General features: G+C 42.0%; 1 protein-coding gene across 1 annotated transcript in view; it reads left to right on the top strand.

The window, feature by feature from the left end:
• The window catches only part of CLASP1 (cytoplasmic linker associated protein 1), a 266,679-nt gene extending 244,717 nt beyond the window's left edge, over positions 1 to 21,962 (top strand). Inside the window, exons 35-39 of the mRNA XM_084643407.1 lie at positions 398 to 588; positions 2,355 to 2,483; positions 10,407 to 10,613; positions 17,158 to 17,274; positions 18,118 to 21,962. Coding sequence (XP_084499533.1) covers positions 398 to 588; positions 2,355 to 2,483; positions 10,407 to 10,613; positions 17,158 to 17,274; positions 18,118 to 18,204 — 731 coding nt within the window. The 3' untranslated portion in view covers positions 18,205 to 21,962. The remainder of the gene's footprint in view (positions 1 to 397; positions 589 to 2,354; positions 2,484 to 10,406; positions 10,614 to 17,157; positions 17,275 to 18,117) is intronic.
• The last annotated feature ends 5,285 nt before the right edge of the window (positions 21,963 to 27,247 follow it).

Here is a 27,247-nt window from a genome sequence, read left to right as displayed (position 1 = left end):
TATCAATGGATTCTAATTGGAAACCAGAAAGTGTATAATATTGTCTAGAAGTAATGCTTCATTTTCAAACATCTGGTAATGAGCAACTAAGAGATGCAGTCATTTCATTCATTCCCTCTATTCCCTCTTCACTTGCTATCACCCTATCCAACTTGTTTGAAGTGCTTGAATAGCCAGGCATAAGTTAAAACAGTCCTAAAGAGATCCTAGAATTTGCATGTTCCTGACTAGAGTCTGTTTCTAACCAGTCTTTTGGGGCTTTGCTTAAAATATGGGGTTGCCATGTGTCCAGTATGACTGGCCTGGGTTTGGCACATCCCCGTCATAAATCCTGAAAGCACTGGCAGCTGCTTTTTTTTCCCCAGTGAAACTAACCTGTTTTCATTTGTCCTAGAAGTATCCATTGATCATTCCGATTTGGTGGCTGATCTTCTGAAAGAACTGTCCAACCACAATGAACGGGTGGAAGAACGGAAAGGAGCCCTGCTTGAGCTACTGAAGATCACGCGAGAAGATAACCTGGGAGTTTGGGAGGAACATTTCAAAACCATTTTGCTCTTGCTGCTAGAAACACTTGGAGACAAAGATGTAAGATTCTGGTGTTATATTTAACTCTCTTGTACATCATTTATTCTTAGATGACAGTTTGTCCATGTTGGTTCGGTTATATCCATTGCATTAGCTTTAGAGTGTACTATCTGTATCTGATACACCATCACCTTCTTGCCAGTGGTGCTGTCTGCCCAGTCTCTTTGCATTAGAAGAGGATATTGACAATCCTTTCATGCTCAGTCATCTCACTGATGGATTTTGAGTTGCCTTCAAATGCTTGACTTCTATTCCCAGAGTATTATGCCAGTAGCCGCCAAAAATAATAATAATAATAAAAACAGTGTTTTAATGGGGAAGAATGGCCTAGGCGTTAAACAGGCTAAAATGGCATACAATAGGAAATACAGATGTAGAACTACTGCAAAAGTTTTAATAGATGATAGTTGACAAGAAAGACTATTTATGGCCCAAATTTTCGTCACTTAGATCAGTGGTCTCCAAAGTGGGGTGCGTAAGACCATCCCTGGGGGTGCCCGGCAGAAGGAGCACTGCCAGCATGGCGGCAGGAGCGCTCCTGGACCTTTAATTCTTCAGCGGCATGCTGGCAGCTCGGCTCCCTCCGCTCCATCTTCGGCGGCATCCCTTCTTCTTCCTCTTCTTTTTTTTTTTTTTCCCCTAGAGCTGGCCCTGGGGGTGCGCGATCCAAAAAGTTTGGAGACCACTGACTTAGATGACTTCAGTCCCTAATTATGCCCACAAATTAGTGCCATAATCATCTAAGTGACGTTGATTACATTTGCAAATAATTCTGGATATATACTTGTTCACAGGATTGGGGGTGTTTTTATCCTGGTTCAGTACCACTGTATGCTTGTTGTGTTCAATAAGAAAACATCTGAAGTCTTTTTGAATCTGTTCCCTATTTGCAAAATGAAAATATAATTCTGAAGCAGAGTAGATGTTTACATTTTGACAATTATTAATTTACACGTCACTGTCTGTAGTGTCAGCTCTTGTTGTCATACATCTATCAGAAGATATGGTGATCTAAGCTGAGGACAACTAAATTGTGTTAGCTTGTTAATCGTACAGGTGAATAGCAAAGAATCAGGATGTACTTTAATGGTTCAGTTTGGAATTAGTCCTCTGCTCAAATTATAGTTACTGTTTGCAATGGCTGCAATCCAAAAACTTGGTACAACAGTTCTATAACTCAGGCGGTTGTTCTAGTATTCCCACTAATCATGATCTTTTGCTGTAAATGGTCAGTGCATAAATCAGAGCTGTGGCTGTGTTAGCTGAATGCTTAGAGCCAGGAAAGTAATTTCCATAAAAGCCACAAAAACACGAAGTAGATTCATTGCATCTGTATATGAAACACTGTTTTGAACTGTCACTTTGAAGATGGATAGTGTGAAATCTGCAGAAGTCAGTAAAACAGGAAAGTAAGAACAAATATAATCTGAGCTTCATCATCAGCTCCCCATGATACAGGTTTACTGCTTTTCAGCACTAATTTATATTTCGCTGGAGTAAGATATTGGATTTAGCAAATGTTATATTTGTTCTGGTTCTTTCTCCATCAGTGAGAATGCACTTGTCTATATGAATCTTTGTACAGTGGGGAGAGCTCTGAACCAATTCTGCTCTCAGTTGCATTGATTTTAATCCCTGGTCACTTCACTGGAATTTGTGGAGTGACTCGTGACTTATGTTTGTATAACTGCCAGCAGAATATGGCCAACGTTATCATTTTGAAGTTAAATTATTTTGTTTCCAACTTGTATTTCTCTTTGGTTAAGCATTCAATAAGAGCCCTGGCTTTAAGAGTATTGCGGGAGATCTTAAGAAATCAGCCAGCAAGGTTTAAAAACTATGCGGAGCTAACCATCATGAAAACACTGGAAGCACATAAGGATTCCCACAAAGAGGTAAGCGATCCATGCTATTTTAACTCTTAAAATAGAATAGGCACTGATCAAAAAAATGGGAGATGACATCGTCAGGGGTTATGAAGTAAACAGATTTGACCTATCTTGACCAAAAAAAACCCAACCCTTAATATTAAAGGTTTCTTAGTGTAGACAGCTTTTTAGCTGATTCTTGCTGCAATGGAAGGAAAACCTCTGGGACCCGGGACAGCATATCAACTGGATATGGAACTATATCGTATGTAGAGGCCAATTCCTGCAGTCAGCTTTACCTAATGGTAAAGTCCTCATTAATATCAATGGCAGGAAAGACATGCTCTTGATTACCGTGAAGAGCATGCTAACGGCAAAATCCAGCCTGTGTCTGTGCAGATTTGTAAGGACAGGGAAGGCAATAGTGAACGCACAGTCAGTGCACAAGCAGCCATTCTACATGATGGGGAGGGAAAGATGAACTTGGACCACAGCGTGGAAGAACTGGTGAATGGACAGCAAAAAATGGACAAAGAGGGCGTGACGTAGAAGGGGAAGTCACGAAGAGAACTGGTGAGTGCACATTCAGCCATGCCAAACATGTGCAGAAGTCCACAGCTTCCTCCTGCAGCGTCAGGTGCCCCACAGCATCCCAGCCATGCCCGGTGGGAGATTCTAAAAAATTAATCATGATTAATCGCACTTATAACAATAGAATACCAATTGAAATTTATTAAATATTTTGGATGTTTTTCTACATTTTCAGTATTGATTTCAATTACAACACAAAATACAAAGTTTACAGTGGTCACTTTATATTATTATTTTTGATTGCAAATATCTGTACTGTAAAAATGATAAAAAAAGAAATAGTATTTTTCAATTCACCTCATACAAGTACTGTAGTGCAATCTCTTTATCATGAAAGTGTAACTTACAAATCCAGATTTTTTTTGGTTACATAATTGCACTCAAAAACAAAACAGTTTAAAACTTTAGAGCCTACAAGTCCACTCAGTCCTACTTCTTATTCTGCCAATCACTAAGACAAACAAGTTTGTTTACGTTGACAGGAGATACTGCTACTTGCTTCTTATTCACAATGTCACCTGAAAGTGAGAACAGGCATTCTCATGGCACTTTTGTAGCCAGAGTTGAAAGATATTTACATGCCAGATATGATAAACATTTGTATGCCCTTTCATGCTTCGGCCACCATTCCAGAGGACATGCTTCCCTGCTGATGATGCTCGTTAAAAAAATAATGCATCAATTAAACTTGTGACTGTACTCCTTGGGGGAAGAATTATATGTCTCCTGCTCTGTTTTACCCGCATTCTGCATACATTTCATGTTTTTGTTTTTTTACAGTGCAAATATTTGTAATAAAAATAAATATAAAGTGAGCACTGCACACTTTGTATTCTATGTTGTAATTGAAATTAATATATTTGAAAATGTAGTAAACATCAAAAAATATTTAAAATAAATGGTATTCTGTTGTTGTTTAACAGCACGATTAATCACGATTAATTTTTTTAATTGCTTGACAGCCCTAATTTTAATCCTTTAATAAATCAGCAATGCCATACTCTCCAGTCTCAGATTTAAAGTGTTTCCACACTGCTGTCATTTTCTATACAGAGTAATAAGTTGTAGTTGTAAATTGGTTTCCTGATAAAGCAGTCAGACAAAACATTTTGTTCTGAAGGAGTGCCTTTTATTAGCAGGTTTTTCCTGGTTACATATTTCTTAACTCACCTTGACTCAATGCCCTTGTATTTTTTTCCTTCTGAAACTCCTTCAAAAGTTCACACACAAATCTGCAATCTCAAGCAGCTCCCTTCTAGCTTTTTTCCTTCATCTTTAAAGCTTTTCCCTCCATGTGCAATTGACAGATTGTGTTGAAATAAAGTATAATGTTTAAAGTTTTATACTTCACACCCTCACATTTTTGCCTGTCTGTTGCATGCACTTGCGATGCCAAAGGGCTCTTTGGCTTTCATGAGCAGGCATTTCACGCACAAGTCTAGAAATTAACAGGTCATTTCAAGAGTGGAAGAAAGCACAGCCCTTTGGCTAAAGTGCTAGGCTGGGAATGAGGCATTTTCTACAGGAAGAGCAGTGTGGTCACAGCCACTGTACCATAGGCAGTTGACACCCATGCTGTACTCAGTATGACCTTGATCTACAGTTTTATGGACAGTACCTTTTTTAATAGACCTAGAAAGTAGACAGTATCTATAGACATCTGCAATACAGACCTTTGAATGACTGCTCAGATGCAGGATGCTGCAGACCACGTTCCCATAATGTTTAAAGGCAAATAATGGCTGCCCTGTATGAGTGCACTAGGTGGTGTCACTGTGGGTGGACTGGTTAGTGCTGTCAGAAGGACAGAATGTCCCACTGGGATGTCAGTAGGGTCCTGGCCCATGTGCAGCGGCTTCCTGGGTAAAGATACAGCTGGGGAAGTGTTCTAGGTAGCTTTACCTGTACCTTGAGGTTGCTGAATCAGTTAAATCTGTGAAACATTAACTGAGAGTCCATTTGAGTATGGCTCAGTTGGTCAAACTCTCACCCCTGGGCCAGAAGGTCATGAATTCCTGTCCCACACTGGAACTCCAGCTCCTACTTGGCACAGAATTTGCAGTGCAGGTCTGGGGGTGGGGTAGGACGTGCTGCACTTTGACACACTCCCAACTCAGTGAGAGGTTAAACTAAAGTTCCTTCTGCCTGTGTTTGCTGGCTGAGGTGAATGTTAAAGATTTGAGGGCATTTTAGGAGAGTAACTGAGAGGGAGAAGAGACTATCTCAATGGTCTGACTCTCATTCCCCTTCTCACTAAAACAGATTGTAGTGTTAAAGGCGATGTGAGTTATTGTTTAGCATGTTTTCCATGTTACTTTGGGGGTATGTGGAGTATGAAGGTTACCGCACAAAATCAAATCCTCTTCTATCCAGTGTGCTGTGTATACCATCCTTTCACTGATGCTAATTGTATTAGGAAGGTGTTAATGCTCATGCATGTGAAGCTCTGACTGCATTGGGAAGAGTCAGACATGGTTCTTGGAGATTCTCCATAAATTGCGGTCCATGCTGGGATGGTGTTGCTGCATTTCAGTGGTGGCTGGATTGAGCACTGCATATAGTTTCGGCATCCTTCTACGTATGTAAAGCACTTTGGGGTCTTTTGTAATGGAAGGTGCTATATAAATGGACAGTCTAGTGAGTCTGAACTATTGAAGTTCATGGGAAGTTACTTGCTCTATGAGTGACTAATCTGAAAAATCCGAGGAGAGAATATATTTGGAATTTTGGGTGGCGAATAATCAATATTGCTCAAGAGGGTGTTATCCTATCACGGTCAGGAGGGACTAAATTAGACCCAAGCCCACCTGAGACCGAGAGGGTTGAGTCATGTTCCAACCTGACCCAACCCTGACCCTTCCCCCAAAACCTGAGTCAGTGCTGCCACCGCTTCCTGCCCTGGGGTGGGAGAGGAGGAAGGAGGGTGTCGGCCAGGAGCGCATGTGTACCCCCACAGTGGAATACAGGTAGGGACCACACATCTTGAAGAACTCCAGCTGCTATCCAAACCCACGCCCTGGACCTTCTGAAGCTCACCTATCAAAAGTTGTATTGCTGACTGTCAGTGCCAGAAAGTCATAGAGCTATAGAGAGTGGGGCCAGAGGGACCACCAGATCATATAGTCTGACGTCCTGCACTTCACAGGCCACCAACACCACCCAGCACCCACACCTTAAACCCAACAACTCAAATTAAACCCAACTATTATAGCCCTCAGAAAACTAAACTATTGTGTGCCACAGGCAGAAAACAGGAGGGACTGAGGTGCACCAGTGCCTGAGGCCCTTGCAGTGGGAAGGAATTGAATAAGTGAGATATACCCAGATACCAGCAAATAACCCACACCCTGTGCTGCAGAGAGAGGCAACTCCCCCGCACCTCTACCCCCAAGGTCACTGCCAGTCTGGCCTGGGAGAAAATTCCTTCCCAATCCTACAAGTCTCATGGTGTGTACACACATCAGGCAGCCTGACGGTAAAAGCGTCCATGGAAGAATTGTGAAGGCTAGTAAAGCAGATAGCTCGTACTCCTATAAATGTAAAAAATGAAATTAACAGAATATTAAGGTTACAAAATGAAACTCTCAAAAGTCATGAAATGACAACTTTAAGATTCCTTATTCAGCCTTGCCTCTGCCCCCTTGTATATGTACTACAGTACAGCGCTGCTCCAGTTGTAGCCATAATTATAATGAATGTAACGATAAGATTAGAGAAATTAGGCTTGATTCTGATTTTTACTTTACCCTTCTTTTATACCAGTTTAACTCCATTGACTTAAGTGGAGTCCCTGTTTTTTACACTGGTGTGAAATAATAATTAGACCCATTGCTACTTAATTGGAAAGAAATATTCAGGGCTTGACAAGCAATTGCTTTTAATTTAAATTAGCTTTTAGTGCTCACAGAATGATGTGGGCCATATTATTGTTGTGATTTTTACCACTTTTTGCTTAGAGTTAATGGAAAAGAACCATCTTTCTGTTCCCAATTATTTAAAATTAACTCATTTGTTCCAGTAAATTTACTCACCCATGACTAAGGAGAAATGTCATCTTCCATAACCAATACCATTGATGTGACATTGCTGTGGCCCATCATACACTTTAAGGCCAGAAGGGAACATCACGATCATCTCGTCTGACCTCTTGCATGTTGCAGGCCACAGAACCTCACCCGCCCATTCTTTGTTTCACACCAATAAAATAAACAGAGAAATATTCAATTATCTTGGGAAATGGTTACAAAACATCTTCATCAATTTAAAGGTCAGAAAAGGGAATATTTCTTGCTATTGATTTTCTCTTTGCTTTATCTCTGTAGAACTAAACCTACAGACCTATGAAGTTGATGAATACTTTACCTGTATAAGAGCTGTTAGATGTGTCTTTTCATATATATGAAAAGGAAATGGTCCAGTGCATGAAAGATAATATGTAAAGTTAATCTCATTGGTGGTTTAGAAGAAGAATTGTACTAAAGGCCCTAAATTATTAACTGGCATTTTATTACTTGAGATGCATCATGGTGGCATTTTGATGTTAGAATCATAGAATATCAGGGTTGGAAGGGACCTCAGGAGGTCATCTAGTCCAACCCCCTGCTCAAAGCAGGACCGATCCCTAATTAAATCTTCCCAGCCAGGGTTTTGTCAAGCCTGACCTTAAAAACTTCTAAGGAAGGAGATTCCACCACCTCCCTAGGTAACGCATTCCAGTGTTTCACCACCCTCCTAGTGAAAAAGTTTTTTTCCTAATATCCAACCTAAATCTCCCCCACTGCAACTTGAGACCATTACTCCTTATCCTGTCATCCGCTACCACTGAGAATAGTCTAGAACCATCCTCTCTGGAACCACCTCTCAGGTAGTTGAAAGCAGCTATCAAATCCCCCCTCATTCTTCTCTTCTGCAGGTGCCAATGTAGATGTAATGATGGAATAATTTGTCCTGCTGGATCAAAATAAGTTGACAGGAACTCTTAAGACACCCTGTCCCCTGCAGTGCCTTTCCAAAGTAACAGTGTGTGTGTGCGTGTGAGAGAGAGAACAAAATTGGTTTTTACTCGCTAAGGCGCCAATTCAGGAAAGCACTCAAGCACATGCTTAAATCCCATTGACATCAATTGAATTTCAGCAGGTTCTTGCAGTTAAACGTGTGCTTAAGTGCTTTGCTGAAGTGTGACCTGAATGCAGACACCATTTACTTGATATGCTCTCACAAGACTAGAAATCTTCCACTTACTCTAAACAGAAAATTAATTATGCAATTTTCCCTTCCCTTCGTGGTAGAAATTTAGTTCATGGAGAAGTGACCTGATAAAAATAACTAGCTACTGTCCAAGTAAATTAGGCCCACCCACTGGGAACTTTTAGGCAATGTTTTAAAAAAGTGGGTGTGTAGGTATAATTAAACTTGTTTCTATACCGGCTAATCTGACACTTTCTAGTTACGTACAGTATTAGAATGCCACAATTGTAGTCAATATCAATATTAATGTAAAATGCCAGTTAGAAAAAAATGAAAAAAAAAATCAACCTCCATTGTGTGAAAACTCCTAAAGTACAAAAACAGCGGAATTTGTTTTCTAAAAGATGAACAAAAATTAATTCCCACAATTAAGATTTAGTTCAAAGGCAACTTTTCATGCTGAGTTTATAATGACAAAACCAATGGATCCTTCGTTGCCATTTTCATGTTTTGTGGAAAATTATAACCCTGTGACTATATTTCTTGAATGAATAATAATGTTAATGATTGTAGATCCCTTTCTAACTAAAAAAAATGGGCCCCAATCCTGCAGCATTATATGCATGTAAAACTTACATGTGCGAATAATGCATGTCTGAGGCCCAAGTCAATGTATTTTTTGGGAATGTTGTTAAATTCATGACTAGGCATTCAAACGTCCTCTTAATCCTAGTTGCATTTCCATGCAGGGGAAGAGCCATCAAAAGTGCCAGCACCAAGAAGTGAATTGCTTTTAAAGAAATGTCTCCAAATAGAGATCTCTTGAGAGCTTCTCATTTCATCGGCACAAGCAGTTTAATTCCTTTTCACCAAAGTCTTAGGCTATGTCTACCCTACATGCCTTAGGTCAAGTTACTGCGGGGTCTGCACTATGGGGGGTCAACGGGAGAAACTCTCCCGTTGATTTATCTTACTCTTCTCATTGCGGGTAGAGTACAGGGGTCGACTGGAGAGCGATCTGCTGTCAATTTGGCAAGTCTTCACTAGACCCACTAAATCGACTGCTGGTGGATCGATCCCAGCTGTAGTGTAGACATAGCCTTAGATTTTCCCATTCATAAATACTGATATTTCTCCCCCACCCTCAAAAACAATGTATAAACCCCACCATCCACCCCCCCCCCCCCACCCACACAGTAATACACAGTAACACTAAGAAATCCTGGCTTCACATGCCTAGTGTGTGAAACTGTAAAGGAATTTACAAATAATTGTATATTGCTGCAGCATAAGAGCAGACATTGGGTATTCATTCACAGACCTTCTGAATGAAGTATCATAGTGTGAATTGATCCCTATGGAACTCTAACAAGTTGGCAGATTGCCCCTCTTTTTCTAAAACATTTTAAAGTTATGTTATGAAAGGTCCTAGATTGACAATGCCTCAGCCATAGAAAACAGCATGCAATCAGCAGCAGTGCAAGCTTCTTCCATGGTGCCTCACAAAGGTACCTGTACCCTGACAACACCAAAGGATGAGTAGTTCGGTATCTGAGATCAGTCCATCCTTGACTTCTTTGTGGAGACGGATAACAATGATGCAGTTTTGGGGAGACCGATGCAGCTTTCTGTGACTGATGTGCCCCACAAAGAATGGATTGAGGCTATGCATATTTAAATGAGACATCCAAGCAGCCCTCGGTAACAGTGAGAGTGACTAACCACTGGAACAAACTAGTAAGGGAAACGGTGGATTTTCCGTCTCTTGATGTATTCAGATCAAGACGGGAGGACTTTCTAAAGATGTCCTTTGGTCAAACAAGGTATTGGGATCAATCCCAGGGTCATTTGGTGCAATTCTGTGACCTGTGCTATGCAGGAAGCTATAGTAGAAGATCAAATGATCTCTTCTGCCCTTAAAATCTGTTGATCTGTGAACTAGTGGTAGTGTTTTTTAGTCACTTATTGGCCTGCTTGCAATAGATTTGTAGCTGGAAGCAAATGTTGCCAATTCCCTGAGTCCCCCAGTCCTCAAGAATGCCTTTTGTACTTGTACGGGGTCTATTATAGAACAGCATCGGTGGAAGTTTCTTTGTGTTCACTGGCACGTGGAGGATTATTTTGCTTGTGAAGTGAGAGCCCATTAATGTTTTGTTTTGTTTTTTATTCCAGGTTGTCAGAGCTGCTGAGGAAGCTGCTTCCACCCTGGCCAGTTCCATACACCCTGAACAGTGCATCAAAGTGCTCTGCCCCATCATTCAAACTGCTGACTACCCCATTAATCTAGCTGCCATCAAAATGCAGACAAAAGTCATTGAAAGGATTTCAAAAGAATCTTTACATCAGCTCCTTCCTGATATCATCCCTGGATTGTTACAGGTATCTATTAGTATTAATCATCATCATTATGTTTATGTTTATTTTGATTGTGCCTAATGACCAACCAAGAATAAGTCCCTGTCGTGCTAGCAATGTACAAACACTCAGGGCAAAGTATCATTTCTTTCTTTCTAATGTCTGGTTAACAGAATATATGGGAGCTTCTGCAACCTGAATCTGGTGCATTTGGATTTAAATTTAAAGCAGATTTGTAGTTCTCTTTTTAGTCTTTATCATTGTCTTCATACTTTAGTCTAAGGAATGGGAAAATCCAATTCTTCAGTTCAAATTCTATCCTTGGAAACATGTGCATGGCTCCCAATGAAATTAATGGCAGTCAAGCCCCACGCATAACCAGGGGCAGGATTTAGCTCCTGTCTCATACAGGCTCTGTACATTCTAAACAGTGACCCTCACATAGGTAGATCAGAGGTTCTTCTGTCATTCTGCTGAATCACTCAGGACTCGGCTGTAAGCCTGTGTCGGATTCCAAGTAGGCTATGAAGCCCTCCTCACTTCCTAGCACCCTGAACTTTACGACCAATTCATATTTGGACACCTATCATAACCAAATAGAAGCTGGGTGGGGTACAGGTGTTTTTTGCCAACACTAAGGCAGGGCATTTATTTTACAATATTTGTGGTTTTCACTTTCACTGGTGACTGTGTGGGAGTGGTAATTTATTTCTCTGCCCACACACTAGGCAGGCAGCAGTGCTGGGCACTGTGGTTATCCTATAAAGGAGAAAGATAGAAATCCAGGGAAAGAGTAAGATAGGATGACATCTGAGAGTCACAAGGATGACTATGGAAAGAAATACATTCTTGTGGGGGGTTAGGCCTGTAAGTTCCCACAATGTCCTTTACACAGAGAATAAGCATAAGAAATGTCTCAAGAAGCTGAAAATAACATTTAATTCCTCTTCAACCTCAAGAGGATTAGAGTGATGTCAGAGCTTTACCCTATGCTATCCTTCCAACACCATTTTTACCATTGCCTGAGCCCCAGCAGTGTTGCCAACTCTTGCAATAGTTGCTGTTTTTTTAAAGCCCCACCTCCTGGAGTCAGGTGATCGCAGGAGAATCTTAGTTTTCATTTTAAAAATGTTTCTAGCACTCGTTGTGGAGAAGCTTGAAAAGTGACCTGAATGTACCCAAAAGGCATAAAAACTGTAAGGCAAATAAAAAATTATTATTTTTATTTATTATTTTTTGTAATCTCATCATTTTTAAGCCAGTCTCATGTTTTTTTGGAGACTGACTCATGATTTTTAAACTCTTAGTGTTGACAGTGACCTTCTTACCACCTTAGAAATCTACCCTGATCATGCAGATCCTTTTCTCATATTTCTCAAACCACTTTGGGATCCTTCGGGATGGAAGATGTTACATGAACAGAAAGTCATTGTTGCAGTCATTCAGTCGGATAATGTTGGTGCAGTGCTTTAAAGATAACAATGTCAAGTATACTAATAATCAGTATACCACAGTGAAATGTGTGGGAATAGCTCAGCTACAATGACTGTGATCCCTACATCCTAAAAAGCAGAATTAGTTTGAAGGTACATTCATGGGATCTGTTTCCTTTTCAAGTTGCTGGAGAAGGATCTTGCTGTACAAGGCCAGGGTCAGGTTATGGCCTAAAGGCACACCCCTATGGGTTACAGCAGGAGTTCCTCAGGCAGAATTCCAGCGGACTTAGTCACTATTCCTGGGTCTCCGAGGAAGCACACATGCCAATGGCAGTGCTGCCACTGTGTAAATGGAAGCCGCATGCATTTCTGCTGGGCACTGCCAGCTCTCCCCTGTGGGGCAGTGGTCACTCCACAGCGGCCTTGCAGCTGACCCCTGTGCAGGGCATTAGTGAGGGAAAGGCTCTTTGCACTTCCTTTCTCCCCCATTTTGTGCACCCCTGAAAGGCCAGCCAGAATCTGACACTGAGGCCAGAAAAGGTTAGCTGGCACAGATATACCAGCATAGCTCTAATGGCAAACCTTCCTAGTGTTGACACAGCTTATACTGGCAAAAAAAGTGCTTTTGCCGTTATAGCTTCTACCAGTTTCTCAAGTGAAATAAGATCATCTGTCCAAAGCACTTTTGTGACAGTGTAACCGTATCTACACTGGGGTTTTGTCAGAAGAGAAATGTTACCAGAAAATCACCCTCCTAACTGACATTGCTACGTTGGAAACAGTTTCTAGTGGAGACCTGTTCTTACTCTGAATAGAGTAATGAACCATGACTTTTCAGGATAAACGTAAATTACGGTATCGAGGTTCTCCTCTTGTTCTCTTCGAACAGAAGTGCTGTTGGAACACGTAGTGTAAATACTTAAGTGCAGCTAAGGTTATTCTTGATGTCAGAGCATGTTGTGAAAATGAGACTGCAGAGCCCTGTCTCTCTCTCGATTCGTGTCCTCTGAGATATTTTGTGGCTTTCGTTTTTCTAGTAAATTTCAGTCATAGAGCCAGTGAACTCCCTCCTGGCTTTCAGTGACTGATTCACCCTGCACTAATGTGTACAGAACCCAAACATTTTTTCCAAGGTAGCGCCTGCGCTCCTCCTCCAATCAATCAATCAATCAATCAATCAATCAATCAATCAATCAATCGTCTTGTCAGTTTTCCCACAGTCTCATGAGGTGAAGGCTTCCGACATCACTGTTACATTTGAAAAAGGTCTCTTAGCTGTTACCTGGAATAGGCAAAAGGCTCTTGTCTCATGTCATTCATCAGTACAACTTCATTGTACAGAGCTTCCTTCATGCACATGTTATCTGAAAAACAATTCACAAAGCTTAAATACAGCTACAACATTGAAATTAGGAAAGAAATGGCGTGGAGAAGTGTCAAAAGGGGATTTCAGATGAGACCAGAAGGAATAGAGAATTGACGAGGCAGGAACAGAGACACCCTGAGCATTTCTCTTTTTGTAAGGAGAGACACAACTAAAGTTCAAAAGGATTCTTCTGTCTGAAAAAACAGCCATGTATTTCAGGCTGGGGTCAGCCTTGGGCTGGGGGCGCACAAAGACCAACTACTGTCACTTGCCTCAGTATGGTTCCTGATCTTCTCTCCAGTGCCACATAGTGCTGCAGTTTTGTTATCGTCACTTACCTATGGAATAAAAATTAAAATAAAATAAAAGGAATAAACATAAAGGTCAGTGTATGGGAGGTATGGCGATAGAAGATTCAATTCAGTGAATGTTATCTTGGGCTGTGTTCAATTAGATATGCCTTTTTCTGTCTAACTGCTAGACCAACTGGGTAATATATTTTCCATTCAGCAAGATCATCTGGGATAGAGGATTCTTTAAACGTCCTTTTGGAACAAGTTGAGATGCAATCTCAACAGTCTTTACTCAGGCAGAATTCCCACTGAGGTAATGAGATGTATTCTGGAGCAAGGGCTGCATATAATAACCATTGCAGAATGAGCCCTCACATTTAGTGGTCGGCCAGCTCCAGTTTACATGCTAGTCTTTGGCCACGTTTTATTCATTTCCACCTTTCATTGCAAATAACCACATTATAAACACTAAACTGTAACTCCACCCTGGAACAGATTCATCCCTGGTTTAACTTACCTAGTTTCAGTGGGGTTGCACTAAAGATAAGTTAGGCCTTTTGTCTACTGGGCAATCAAATACATACTTAGGTTTTACTTACCCATTTTTTTTTTTTGTCCGTTCCCTCTACTATCATTAAGGTAACAAAAAGATCATGTAATTTATGATTAATGATTAAAATCATTCAAGATTGTTTCACCAGATAAATTATTTCAGACTTTTCAAAATATTACAAAATGAAATCACACACAGTCGTCTTCTGTGTCTGGCTACAAAGTTCAACTTGTTATCCAGCATCTTGAATGTGTCTGGTGTGTGATGTTTTGGATAATTTTCATTGTAATTAATAACTACAGACACACAACACTAACAAGAAATTTTGGATAATGAAAGTTGCCAAAGGCCTCGTCTGCGCATAAAAGTTGTACTGCTATCCCAGTAATATTTGTACTGCTATACCAGTATAGTTACAGCAGTACAACCCCACTAATGTAGATGTGGTTATACAGGTAAAAAGATTCCTTTGAGTATGTGTGCACGGCAATGGGATTGCAGCGTGGATAGACATACCCGTACCAGCTTTAATCTAGCTAGCCCAGGTAAGAATAACAGTAGAGATACAGGTTTCAGAGTAGCAGCCATGTTAGTCTGTATTCGCAAAAAGAAAAGGAGTACTTGTGGCACCTTAGAGACTAACCAATTTATTTGAGCATAAGCTTTCGTGAACTACAGCTCACTTCATCAGATGCATGAGATACAGTGGCACAGACCCTAGCAGAGGCTAGGAACTCAAGTCTGTACCTAGGACTCCAAGTGGGCTCATACATGGGGCTGCTCCTTCACCGTTCTTTTTAGCCATGCCAGCTAGATCAAAGCCAGCACAGACATGCCTACCCAAGCTGCAGTTGCACCTCTGGTTGCAGTGTAGACATACGCTAGTCCATGTCTACATGGGGACTCCTGGGAAGGTTCAAGTGAATCAAGCAAAGGTGTGAAGTTAATGTGCACATAAGCTAAAGCATGTTAAGCAGCCCCCCATGCTGTCACTCAGGAGTAAAGTGGCTGCAGTTCGCTGTAATTTAATCCTCCTGAGGCAAACTATTTTATTCCCGGGTGAGAGCATCCAGACTGGGTTTAACATGCTTTAACTTACGCGCATTAACTTCCACATCTTCACTTCGTTTGCCTTAACTCTTCTGGGTGTCCCCATGTAGACAAGTCCCTGTGGTGGTACAGCTATTTCTATTGGGAAGGGGGACAAGCTATACCAGTATAAGCACCTTTATACTGCAATAAGTGAGTCCACACTAGGGGTTATAGCAATGTAACTATGGCAGTAGAAAACACCACCCTGTCCAAAATCATTAAACTGGTATAAAAACTGTGTGTAGACAGTGATACAATGGCAGTATGTGCCTTCAGAATGGGAAATACCCGTACATTTAACTCCTGTGGATGGTAAATGTCCAGTTTGTAATGGCATCTCAGGTAATAAGAACACCTTTATTATCATTATTAATATTACACATTTTAATAGTAATACATTACATATTTTTAACATTTATATTGTATTAGCTGACCACTTCTGGGGCCCATTGTGTTAGGCGCTATAAAATCACATAGTGGGAGACCGCTCCTGTCCTCTAGAGCTGAACAGACAAGACAGTAAAATGGTGGGAGGGGAAGTGATTTGCCCTAGATCACACAGCAGGGCCAGGACTTGCTGTCGTGAGACCCAGATCAGTACCTATCTGCTCTAGAAGTGCAAACTGTTATGCGCTTCAGAACAGTTGGTGGGGGGGGAGGGTTATTTACAAATTAATAACAAGATTTAGCTTCCTTTCTCCCCTAAAATGTGAAACGACATGTCAGGGGTAGCGTGCAGTCCACCAAAGTGGCTGTGTATGTGTTACTCATTGCTGTTCATTGACCAATGATCACTTGAGTGCAGAACTAGCATCACAAGCCATAGAGCTGCAATGGCTTGATGGATAGTCTGAGGTCTCTCCCATGTTTGGACATGTGGCTCGCTAGACCCAAGGAGCACATGATGTACTTTCTCAAAGAAGTTCCTGCCTGAAGTTGATCAGAAAGTGTATTGTAATGTAGGTCATCTGAACAGCTGGGCCTGGCAGATATGCACAGGACATAGCCTAGTGTAGTATTCTTTTCCTATTTCAAAATAAATCTGACATGCATAAACGAATTATCTTAAAAAAAATCTTTCATTGTTTGTAGTGTCGTAGCCGTGTTGGTCCCAGACTATAATAGAGACAAGGTGATTGAGAGAATATCTTTTATTGGACCATCTTCTGTTGTCTCTTTCACCAACATCTCACCCACCTTGTCTGTCTTAAAAAGACATGACAGTAGTACACAATAGTAATAATTTGCACTTCGATGCCATGGTGGTTTGAGTGCTACAAACAAACAGAGAGATTCCATTTGAGTATTCTAATGCACTTCACAAAACAGCCTTTGGGTCCGATCCTGCCAAACTCATGCCCAGCAGGGACTTTATTACTTTCCCATATCAAGTTTTTAAGGTCTGATCCAAAGCCCATTGAAGTCAATGGAAAGACTTAGGCACTGTATTAGCCAAATTCTTCCTTCCGCTACGAACTTACAACCCAACGGGCATCAATGGGAGTTTCTTCTATATTTGTGAGGGTAGAACTGAGCCCTCAGTGTTAGTTTAATCCCTTTATGGATCCAGAGCTCACTATGAAACTTCATCACTGATGATAGCAGTAGAAAGAACTCAGATCCAGCAAAATACACCACTGAAGGTACAGTTCCTCCCAAGCCTAATCTAGAGCCCATTACACTCAGTGAGGGTCTTTCTGTTGACTTTGGATCAGGCCCTATGGCCAAGCATAAGAAAAGTGTTTACCAGCCCATTAGTAAACTGATTGGAAAAGATCTTGGAAAGTGACCTTTGATTTGTACGACCTTTTTGTTTCTTCTGGTCTAGGGCTACGATAATACAGAGAGCAGCGTTCGCAAAGCCAGTGTGTTTTGCCTAGTGGCAATTTATTCAGTAATTGGAGAAGAACTGAAACCTCATCTTGCACAGCTCACAGGAAGCAAGGTATCTGCACAATGTTACAGCCTTTTGAATATTTTCTGCTAGGTAACTGAACAGTGTGTGCTCTCAGCAACTGAAGGCTTGTCTTCATTGCAGGCTTAGTTCTCTTGAGTTCACTCCTCTCTAGTTTAGCCTTGCCTGATTTAGAGCAGCCACACTGCAAAACAACACTTGAGCAGCACAGTGTGTTTGGATTAGCAGCAATGAGTAACTGAGACCTTACTGGCTTGAGCATTGGCAACACTCAAGCTTCAATCCATATTTGTGTATGCACAGGAGTCAGATTAGGGGCAACACTCGTGATAGCTTGAGCTAACTGGGCAGGGAAGACAACCCCTCAATCCAGCACTGTCCTACCTAGAAGAACTAAGTGGCTACACCACATGTCCCTGCTGGCTTGTGTCTTCACTGACTGTGTGGAATCCAGAACATTTCATAATATATAGGCTACGGCCCTGCAGTCTGTTCTGTGTGAGTGGATCCCTGCATCTCTAGAGAGCAACAGGTAGGACCCCTACCCACACAGATTGGAGCCCTGAAAAATGCCAACAATGAATGTAAAAATCCAGGCCTCACTGAAGTGGGAGTTTTGCCATGCACTGCAATGGAGACAGGATTTCTCCCCAGATATTTTCCTGCTATGACATTTTTTTTTATTTTAGTAACTATCTGTTTTCATGTTATCACCGGATTTATACTCTCATCCTTCATGGGCAGATCCCTGCCCCACACAGAACTCACTGCAGGATCCACATTTAAGGGTTTTGCCCTAATATTTCCAGTGAACTTTTGCTGTTTTTCTTTTCTGGATTATTTGATCTTCTCCTAACTTCTTTTATCTTCCAGATGAAGCTACTAAACTTGTACATAAAGAGGGCCCAGACCACCAATAGTAACAGCAGCTCATCTTCAGATGTCTCAACGCACAGTTAATGGAGATATCTGGACATGTGTGTAGACTTAGAAGCAATCAGCGGTGCCTCTCAGAGACCTTTCTGCTACCCTTTCTTCATTGGCACGTCCCATCAGCTAAAGGAGGCCATGCAGATATTTATTGCAATCAGTATTTTAGTCCTTTAAAGCTTTTATGTAGACTCTTATTGGTACTGAATGTAAAGGAAGCAAGGCCTGTGTTGCAGTCCCCATTTAAGAAAAAACAACCATAGAAAGCCATACTTAAACATATTGGTATAGCCAGCTGAAATCTTTACCATATGTTTAGGTTGCAGTGTTTCAAAACTGAGTTCAAATAACATGTTCATGCTTAAAAGTGAAATGAATCCTTTTTTAAGTTAATTTGACACAAAGTTTTGGTTTTTAATATGTTAATTACCTGCTGTATAAACAATTTTTCCTCTGGGTGTAACCATTTTGGCTAGACCCTTCACCTCACAAGTGCTGTGGTGTGTCCCCATTTTATAACTCTGATCTGAAACTCGCCTAAACTGCAAGATCTTGATGATGAAATCTTTGCAAATATTGCCATGCTTCTGGCTTTTAACTCTTTAAGACAGATAGGTACCTTTAATGAGAGATAAAGCTCCAGATTTCCATATGGGCTAAGAATTTCTCTGTAGCTTTTCCTCACCCGCCAGTATTGTCTAACAAGAGCAGCCTGGGTCTCCCGACTTTAACTAACAGTGTTAACATCAGCCCTGCCTTCCACCTTCTTCCATTGCTCAGAAGACCCTGGGGCTTAATTTTAAAGGCAGGATAGTGGGTTTGTCATCAGGACTGCACAGTGGAGACTTGCTAAAGTCTGTGAAACTAGCCGAGAAATCTTTATTTTTGTTGAAGTCTGTTCTGAAAGGATCTGATCTACAACTCTGGTTTGACACCTCTGGTGATGGATAATGAATAGCCGTAATTACCATGGGCCATTCCCCTCCACACTTCTGAACCTCATTTGGCTCAGGAAATGTAAAGGAGAAGTCTTAACCGGACAAAATATTCCTGTAAATTTAAACTTGCTATGGGGCTTGGCCCTAGTATTTAATAAGACAACACCCCCATCTCCTCACACCCGCACACGACCTTGTGCCTAAAAAGCCTGCAATGTAGTTAACCAGCATTTTAACCTCTTCCTCACCGACAGAACCAGAGTACAATCCTGCAAGGCACTTAGCACCTCTGGATAGGTGTTGAGTGCCCTCAGCTGGCATTGGCTTCAGTGGAGATGGTGTCGCTCAGCCCATCCAGGATCAGGCCCCTGTAATAGGGAAGGCTGGGGCAATTCTTTAATGGACTGATCAGCAAGGGGAAAACTTAGAACCAACCCAGCCCCAGTCCAATATACCACATCAGCGTTCTTTACTTGGGTCCCTGCTGTTTGCATGTTGGCCATGCAGAGGGGCGCTCCCAAGCGCTGCACATCCCCTGCAGAGCATCATGGAATCCACGTAGACACCCACCCAGGGAAGGCTAATGCCATGTTGACTCAATGTCCCCCAATCAGTTTGTTGAAAAACCTGATTCTGAGAGGTGCTGAGTGGCCTTCAGCTCTCATTGAAATCAATAACAGTTAAGGCTGCCTCAGGACCCAGCAGAATCAGGCCCCAAAGCAGCAGGTTTTTCAGCCTCTTTCATCCCTTGTGTGACAAAGTGGAAGGGACAGTCCGGCTCCTGGATTTTTCAGGATGGGCCTGATCCTACATTGGCTGCAGGATCAGGCCATTTGTCTGGTGCTCTTCCTGCATGTAACTCCATCATAAGATCATAAGGATCTTTACTAGCCTGTATTGTGGTGTTTCCCCAAAGACTCACCGCAGACTCGAAAATGCCTTCATTGGAGGGAGGCTGTTATAACCTGTGCTAGCCATTAAAATCCAATTTCCCTTCGCGTGGGCCATTCACTTTCACCCCTTCTCAAGACGCTTGCTAGAGGTTTTCTTCTTCTTTTTTAAATTCTTGTTGTGGATGATTTGAATTATTTTAGTTTAATGTGAATTAATTTTCCCTTTTGAGGAAATACTCAATCAGTATGTTGGCAGCAATGAGCTGTCGTGTTTGAATTTTTAGGGAGTTTTATTTTCAAACTGCTTTCCTAACAGTCAGTATTTTAAAAGTCTCTTTTCCCATCTCAGTTCAGCGTCTTCTGAGGTCCATACCCCAGAAGGGGAATGCAATGTCTGCGTAATTGACTGTGTTGCATGCTTAGTCCTTTCAACTGTCTGACATATCTTGTTCCATCCCGGTTTGCTTTTTGTTTGTTTGAATGGCACACTGTAGCAGATCTCTGAGAATTGAATTCCTTCTGAAATGATTTTATATATTTTATAAAATACTGTTAGTATGCACTGAGTGAATGCACTGTAATGTCCATAAACTGACCTACTGCATATGCTGACACTACAGTACGAATTAACAACTCGTCTCTTAGAAATACATGTGAAATATGTTGCTGCTGCTGCTTTGAGACTTCACTGATGAGCTTGTATTTCCAGATGTTATTAGCATAATTGGGGCTGCAAATCACAGAACCAGGCCTTACTTTCTTAATCAGATACTGTTTTGTTTATCAACAGATGCTCATTAATGTGATACTTCGTTTCATTACACAAGTCAATCAAAGACTGTTCATCCTTTGAGTACTCTAGATGTCTGTTATACCCATATATAGTAGGAGGCATTCTGCTTAGATTATTTATAAATTCATTTGCGAATAATGTACATAGTAAGGTTGGTTTAGAGTTTTGAACATGACCTGGTTTTCCTTTGAAATACTCAAAGGGCTAGCTGTGAATGTCACTTGTATGATCTCCAGTGTTCTGCATTCTAAAAGCTGTTCAATCATATTTTCTTTCGCAAGCATAAAGGTCTCTCTGGCTACAAATCTGACAATTTCCGGGCACCTTTGCAGAGAAGGATCTGCATGTTGGCAAAACATCACTGCGACACTGAGGCAGGTGTTAATGTTTTCCCAGCAGTAGCTGCCTACAACAGCTGCCTTTTTCTTGCTGCCCATTATACGGGGCTTCAGTTTTTGGTATCTTACAAGAAAAAGGTTTCTTTGATTTGCCCACCATGCTTATAAAGTCTGACTGTGAGGAACTGTGAAAAGACCAGCACCCTGTGGTTGTGGGGTTGCTTAAATCTCAGACAAGGATGGCCATTCTATCATTGGTTGTACCAGTGCTCCGTGGGCATGAGCAAATCAATTGATACATCCCCCTCACAGTTTTAAGTACTGTAGTTCTCTCATGTAGTGCAGAATTATTGAGGCATGTGGCTTTCTTAAGGTACACTATGTGTGCTTGCCTGGATGACAAGACAAGACTTCTTTTCTATTGCTTATTACTAGCTTACCAATAACCTGTATAAGTAACGTAACTCGCATCTTTGTCATCTAAATCTTTTCCCCCTCCTCATCCCTTTATTTATCAAGCATAATATGACATATTAAGGGACAGAAAATAAAACTCTGTAGAATACAGCAGGACTTTGCTAACAATAATGTTTTAAATGGGAAGTAAAAACTGCTCTGAAAAATGTCAGCCATAAGAAATGATTTTGTTGGCACCGTGTTCATGCGCATGTGTTTTTTTTTTTTCTTTTTTTCCTTCTTTTTTTGGCTTTTGTCATGTTACATCCATATCTGTATTTATATCTTCTTTGTTTAACTTTTGAGTGTATCATGGCAAATGTACAGACGTTTTTTGTTAACATTTATGTGATAGAATTTGCTAAAAAAAAAAAATAAAAATAAAACCTTTTGAGTTTGCCCTAGAATAAATTAAACTTAAGTTTAATTTCCTGCTGATCCATCTTTAAATTACTGTTTGATACCTACATCTCATATCTGTGCATTCAGATGGATAGACTGAAAGCTTTTAACTTTCCTTTGATAACAGCAAATGTTGATATTATTTATATAGCAACATCCCCACGCTAGGCATTTTACAGACAAATACTGTGACAGAGCCTCTGCCCCATAGATCTTACAATTGCAGAGCTTGGACCCAATTCCGAAGGATTGTGGGATATTGCCTGGCAACTGTCCATCTCGAAGGACGACGGTATAAGTGCTGAAGCAGTTCAGGAGCCGTGTTGTAGCATCGCAAGTGACTAAAAAGTCCAATTCTCAAGTCCTTGTCACAGCTAATGCAGGCTTAAGGCGAGGGCCGGAAGATGAAGCCAGGGCACTGCTAACGCTCTGTGGCCTGCTGTACTTTCTTCTCAGCTTTCTTTGCTTTCCCTTCTCTCAACTCCCTCTCTTCAGCCTCGCTGACTCCCTGGTGCAGTGCAGCCTGTTGCTAGCTGTATCTTCCCAGCTTGCGGTGGTGATGGTGAAAGTTTTCAAGTCCCTCTTGCAGATGTCCTTAAACCTTAGCCTAGGTCAACCCAGTGGCCTTGGAGCAGCCCCACGTTTCCCGTACAGGAGAAACTTTGGGATGCACATACACACACTTAAAGTTAGGCACATGTTTAAGTGCTGTTCAGAATTAGGGCCTGGAGTCTGACTTTGACCCTGAGCTGGGAGTGGTCTTTCAGCTGCACCCACAGGAGTAGCCCTGGGAGGAGCTGTAACTCAGAGAAACCTGCTTTCCCTTTGCTCCCAGGTTGGGGGGTGGGAGGATAGTAACTTACTACTGGTCCATACCGGGAGTAAATCGCTAACCTCTCTGCCTTCCTGCCCTTGGCTCAGCTACTGCAGCCAATGACTAGGGAGAGGGATGCACGGCCGTCCCGTTTCCTGCCACTTCCCATCCACCTGCTTTGGGGAAGTAGTAAGTAGGCAAATAGCCCTGCTTACTCCTATGTGCTAGCCCCAAAAGCTTGGTATCGTGCGTATGGGTGGGGGGAGTGGGGGCAGGAGTTTTTACTCCCTTGTGTGGATGCATAGTCCTATTTACAATTTAGCCCTACAGTTATTAGGGCTTTATTAAGAGGCTCTGGAAGAAACTGAATTAGTTCAAGCACAAATTTAGTTGGGGCATTTAAAAAGCAGTATTGCCGACCTCCAACATTCAAAAAACATGTCAGACCCACCCCAAAATCAAGAGGTTGGCTTAAAAATCATAAGATCTAATGAGAATAATAAAAGTTGGGTTCTTTTAATTTACCTTCTGGTTTTTGAGCCTTTAGGGGTCAGCTTGTCCAGCTTTTCTCCACAACCAGGAGAGCTAGAAACTTATTTTTTTTCTGTTTAAAATGAAAGCTGAAATTCTCAAGTAATCACCTGACTCCAGGAGTTGGGTCTTCAAGAAAAATGCCAAATATTGCACAATTTTCAATAAAATCACAGGAGTTAGTAACAATGCAGAAAGGTTTTTGCAAAATATCATGGCACTAGAAATGTTTGCAGAAAAAAAAAATTTTTAGAGGGTATTAGGGAGAATATCTTCTCATGTGGCTCTAATGGCCGAGAACAAGGAAGTGAAACTGGCTGGTCTAGTTTTCGTTTTCTAAGCTGAGTTAATTGCAAACAATAAGAGATCAGACAGTGTAAATGGAGCAAAGGAAATCACAGTTTGAAATTCTTTCCATTTCTAATAATATCAAGTGTTAGTAATAACAGAGGTAAACAAAATTGTTTAAGTGTATAATTTTTGTCTTGCCCATGTTCCTTTAACAAGCTCAAACATCACATATTGGCTATCAGTGGATTTGAGTAGAGAAGAGATTCATATTTCCTGCATGGGAAGAGAGTTTTGATCTGAAATAAGGAATGTTGTCCCACCAAAAAAACCAAACAAACCGAGTAACTAATAAAATAATATAAATAAAATAAAATAAAAAAGGAATAAGTAAAGAAGTTGAAGAAAGGGTACGGGGGGAATCACATCAGACATTTTCAGTGAAGGCAGCAGTTAGATGCTGAGTTCCCCAAAACGTTTGTTCACTCTGGATGGGAAGAAAGTCAGCACAAGGCCTATGTGTCACTTAAATGGGACTTCAGCTTACCACAGGCCTTCTGCCCTCGAGCATGGGGTAGATTTCACCTCGACTAGTAATTTATTTCTGATGCATCCATGTAGTGCCATAACAAAGATTGAAAGATGTGGTTGCTGTCCAGCAGTGGACTGTTCTCATTCCTCCTTGCATTTCTCCGGGTCTCTGGTGTCCAAAGACACCCATCCAACCTCCATGCAGTGAGACGCAGGGACCCCTGATTTTACAGTTGTGCCTAAGGACCAACCAAAAATTGGGCCCCATTGTGCTGGGGACTCTACAAACCCAACTTTGCAGACAGTCCCTACCCTGAAGAGTTTACAGTCTAATACCTGACATGTTCCACTCCAATATCTCTCTTTTCTTGCTTCCTAGGGGTGTTGTGACCCATCTGTATACCCCCTTCCAGGCCTCACAGAGGGGTTGTGAGGTGTAATTAGTGTTTTACTGCTGCTTTGAAACCCTTGAATGAAAGGAGCTGTCGAATGTATTAATCTGTAGGAAGCTGGCCTTGCCTTGCGTACCAGCGCTTTTATTTTTCATCTCTCCTGGCTTTGAAGGGAATTCTTATCGCTGATGGCTTGAAAGTCCTGGAGACCGAAATCCTCCCGCCAGAGAACAGATCTGGCACAGCCAAGGGGAGTTAGCAGGGTTTCACCCAGAACCTTTGCTTAACTCTGCCTAGATAGACTTTCTCCAGGAGCGAGTGGGGTGTTCAGCGCCATTTAACCCGTTTCTCTGCTGAGAGTGCCAGTACCAATACAGGAACCAGTCTGTGCCCCCTTCTGCCCACGGGCTACTCAGCTGACCATCTCTCGGGAGGTGCCGCAATGCAGTGGAGGGGGCTCAGCATCCTGCAGGGCTGAGTCCTCGGATTGGATATCCTGATCATTGGAGTAGTATGTGGGAGCATTGAGCCTTGTGGCTGTTGTCCTCCGTAATGTGGCTCAAATCTTTTCCCCAAGGGATTTCCCAGTCTGGTTTTTCTCTAGCTGTGTCAACAGCCAGTTTTATAAGCACAGGGCGAGTAGCATTCCATTGATTCTGTCAGATCCATGTCTTTGCAAATTCTCAGCTCCTGGGTCAAACTGGTCTTTAATCCCAGAGGGTTTCCATAAAGCTCTGAAGTTTGAGGCATTACAAATTGAGCAGGAGGCAGTGCAAGCTAGAGATGCAGATTTCAGCTAATATGTGCCTAAAGCAGTCAGCACTTAGAAGACCCTTTGTGTTTTATTCAGCCTCTTGGGCGCCCAGAGAGAGCTCCAATCTATTCACAGAATGCAGGGAAAAGGGACTGTTGTTAAGCAAGAGGTTAGGTCAGCTGTTTGGACTTCCCTTTCCATCTTCTCTCAGAGGGAATCTCTCTGCTCCAGACCTGAGGTTACCACTTCTTATCCACTCCAATGTGCCACTCAAGTGCTCAGAGCACCACGATTAAGGGTATGTCCTAGCTTCCACCAAACCCCCCCTTTCTACTAGTTCCTAACTGTGTCCAGCACACGGAGCTCCCATTTGGGAAGCTTTACTTTCCTCCTTGTTCCTATATGGTGCCTCTTTACCATGGATATAGAAACTGTTGGTGACTCCAGCAGCTTCTCGGATTCTGCTGGGGACGGTGTGACAGCCCTGGCTGAGTCCTTCCCTGTGGATTGGAGCCAACTCTTGGACCCCATGTGCTCCCAAGACAATGGCACCTGAGCAGCATCCAGACAGTGTCTCTAGTTTGGGGTCATTCAGCCAAATCCAGGGGTGCAGATGCTCTGCTTGGCACCACTCTTTGGGCTGTTGGACCCAGGGTGCAGTTGAGCTAGGCCCCAAGACCAGTGCTAACCTCCAAGTGTCCCGAGTGGCTTATGCTCCCTAAAGCTTCACCCTTGTAGGCACTCCAGTCACAATGGAGAACTGTCATCGGAGTGCAAATTTTGGCCTAGCCTCCTGGCCAGCGCTATTCCACTCTGTGCTAGTTACACTTGGCCGCTAACTCATATTTCAGTTTTGTGGCGCTCTGCACTCAGGATGCTCTGAAATGTTTAATAACCCAGCAAAACGAGGACACCCGCATTTTAAAATCTTGTCATTCTGACTCCTTCCCCCACACGTCAATTCCATGGCGAATGTAGCAGCCAGGTCTCGCACAATACCAGCTCTGCAGGCGTGATGTGACAGACTGACACGGAGAGATACATAGAGAATAACTCCAGCCTACATCAGACCGGCCGTCTGTAGCACTCTCAGAAAAAGATTCCAATGGGAAGATACAGAGCACAAGCTGTGGGGATTGAAGGTACTAAGGGCTGAGGCAATGTCACTAAATTCAGTTAAGGTCTTTCCATTGGATCAGGCCCAAGGGAGGGAACCACCGGCCACAGGACCATGAACACCAGAATTCCCACTTGTTTTTAATGGCATAAAGTGCTGATTTTGAGCTCCCGTTAATTGTTGAAACAGCAGTCACCAAAATCAGATTTGTATTGAAGCAAGTGGGTTTTTTTTAAAAAAAAAGGAAAGTGGTCATCAGAATTATTTGGGTTTCAATGTCTCTCAAAACAGTCTAAGCACAGTGTTAAAGTTGAGAATCCCACGTCATTTCTAGGTATTGTGGTTTTCCTGGAGCGATCCAAACACAAATCTGTCAGTCAGTTCTTGGAACAGGAGCTTTTTTTGGCACTGGTCCAAGACTTTATAGGGCAAGTTCTAGAACTTGGCCCAGGATCACTTTAGATCCCTAATTATGCCCTTATTTATGCTGGAATGACTCAAGGATGTGAGTGCGTGCGTGGAAGTTGGAATTGGTGGAATTATGGATGTACTGGCAAGTTGGACACAAGACCAGATTGCCTGTTATGATTTGTATGGTGCCTAGCACTATGAGCCCCCAGTGTTGGTTCCTGGGCATTCCCACAATAATGTAGATAATTAATAATAGCGGTGAAATAAGAGGACGTGGCTGTGGAGGCTTAAAATGACAGCTGCTTGCCAACCTTTGCTCCAACAGGCAGATGAATTAGATGACCTCTTGAGGTCCCTTCCAGCCCTATGTTTCTATGATTCTAGGGTGTAGCAAGGAGAGGAAAGGGGGGATGGG

The sequence above is a fragment of the Lepidochelys olivacea genome, assembly GCF_965140295.1.
Source record: "Lepidochelys olivacea isolate rLepOli2 genome assembly, chromosome: 11".
In the NCBI taxonomy this organism is placed as follows: domain Eukaryota; kingdom Metazoa; phylum Chordata; order Testudines; family Cheloniidae; genus Lepidochelys; species Lepidochelys olivacea.
This window is presented reverse-complemented; position numbering and strand designations above follow the sequence as displayed.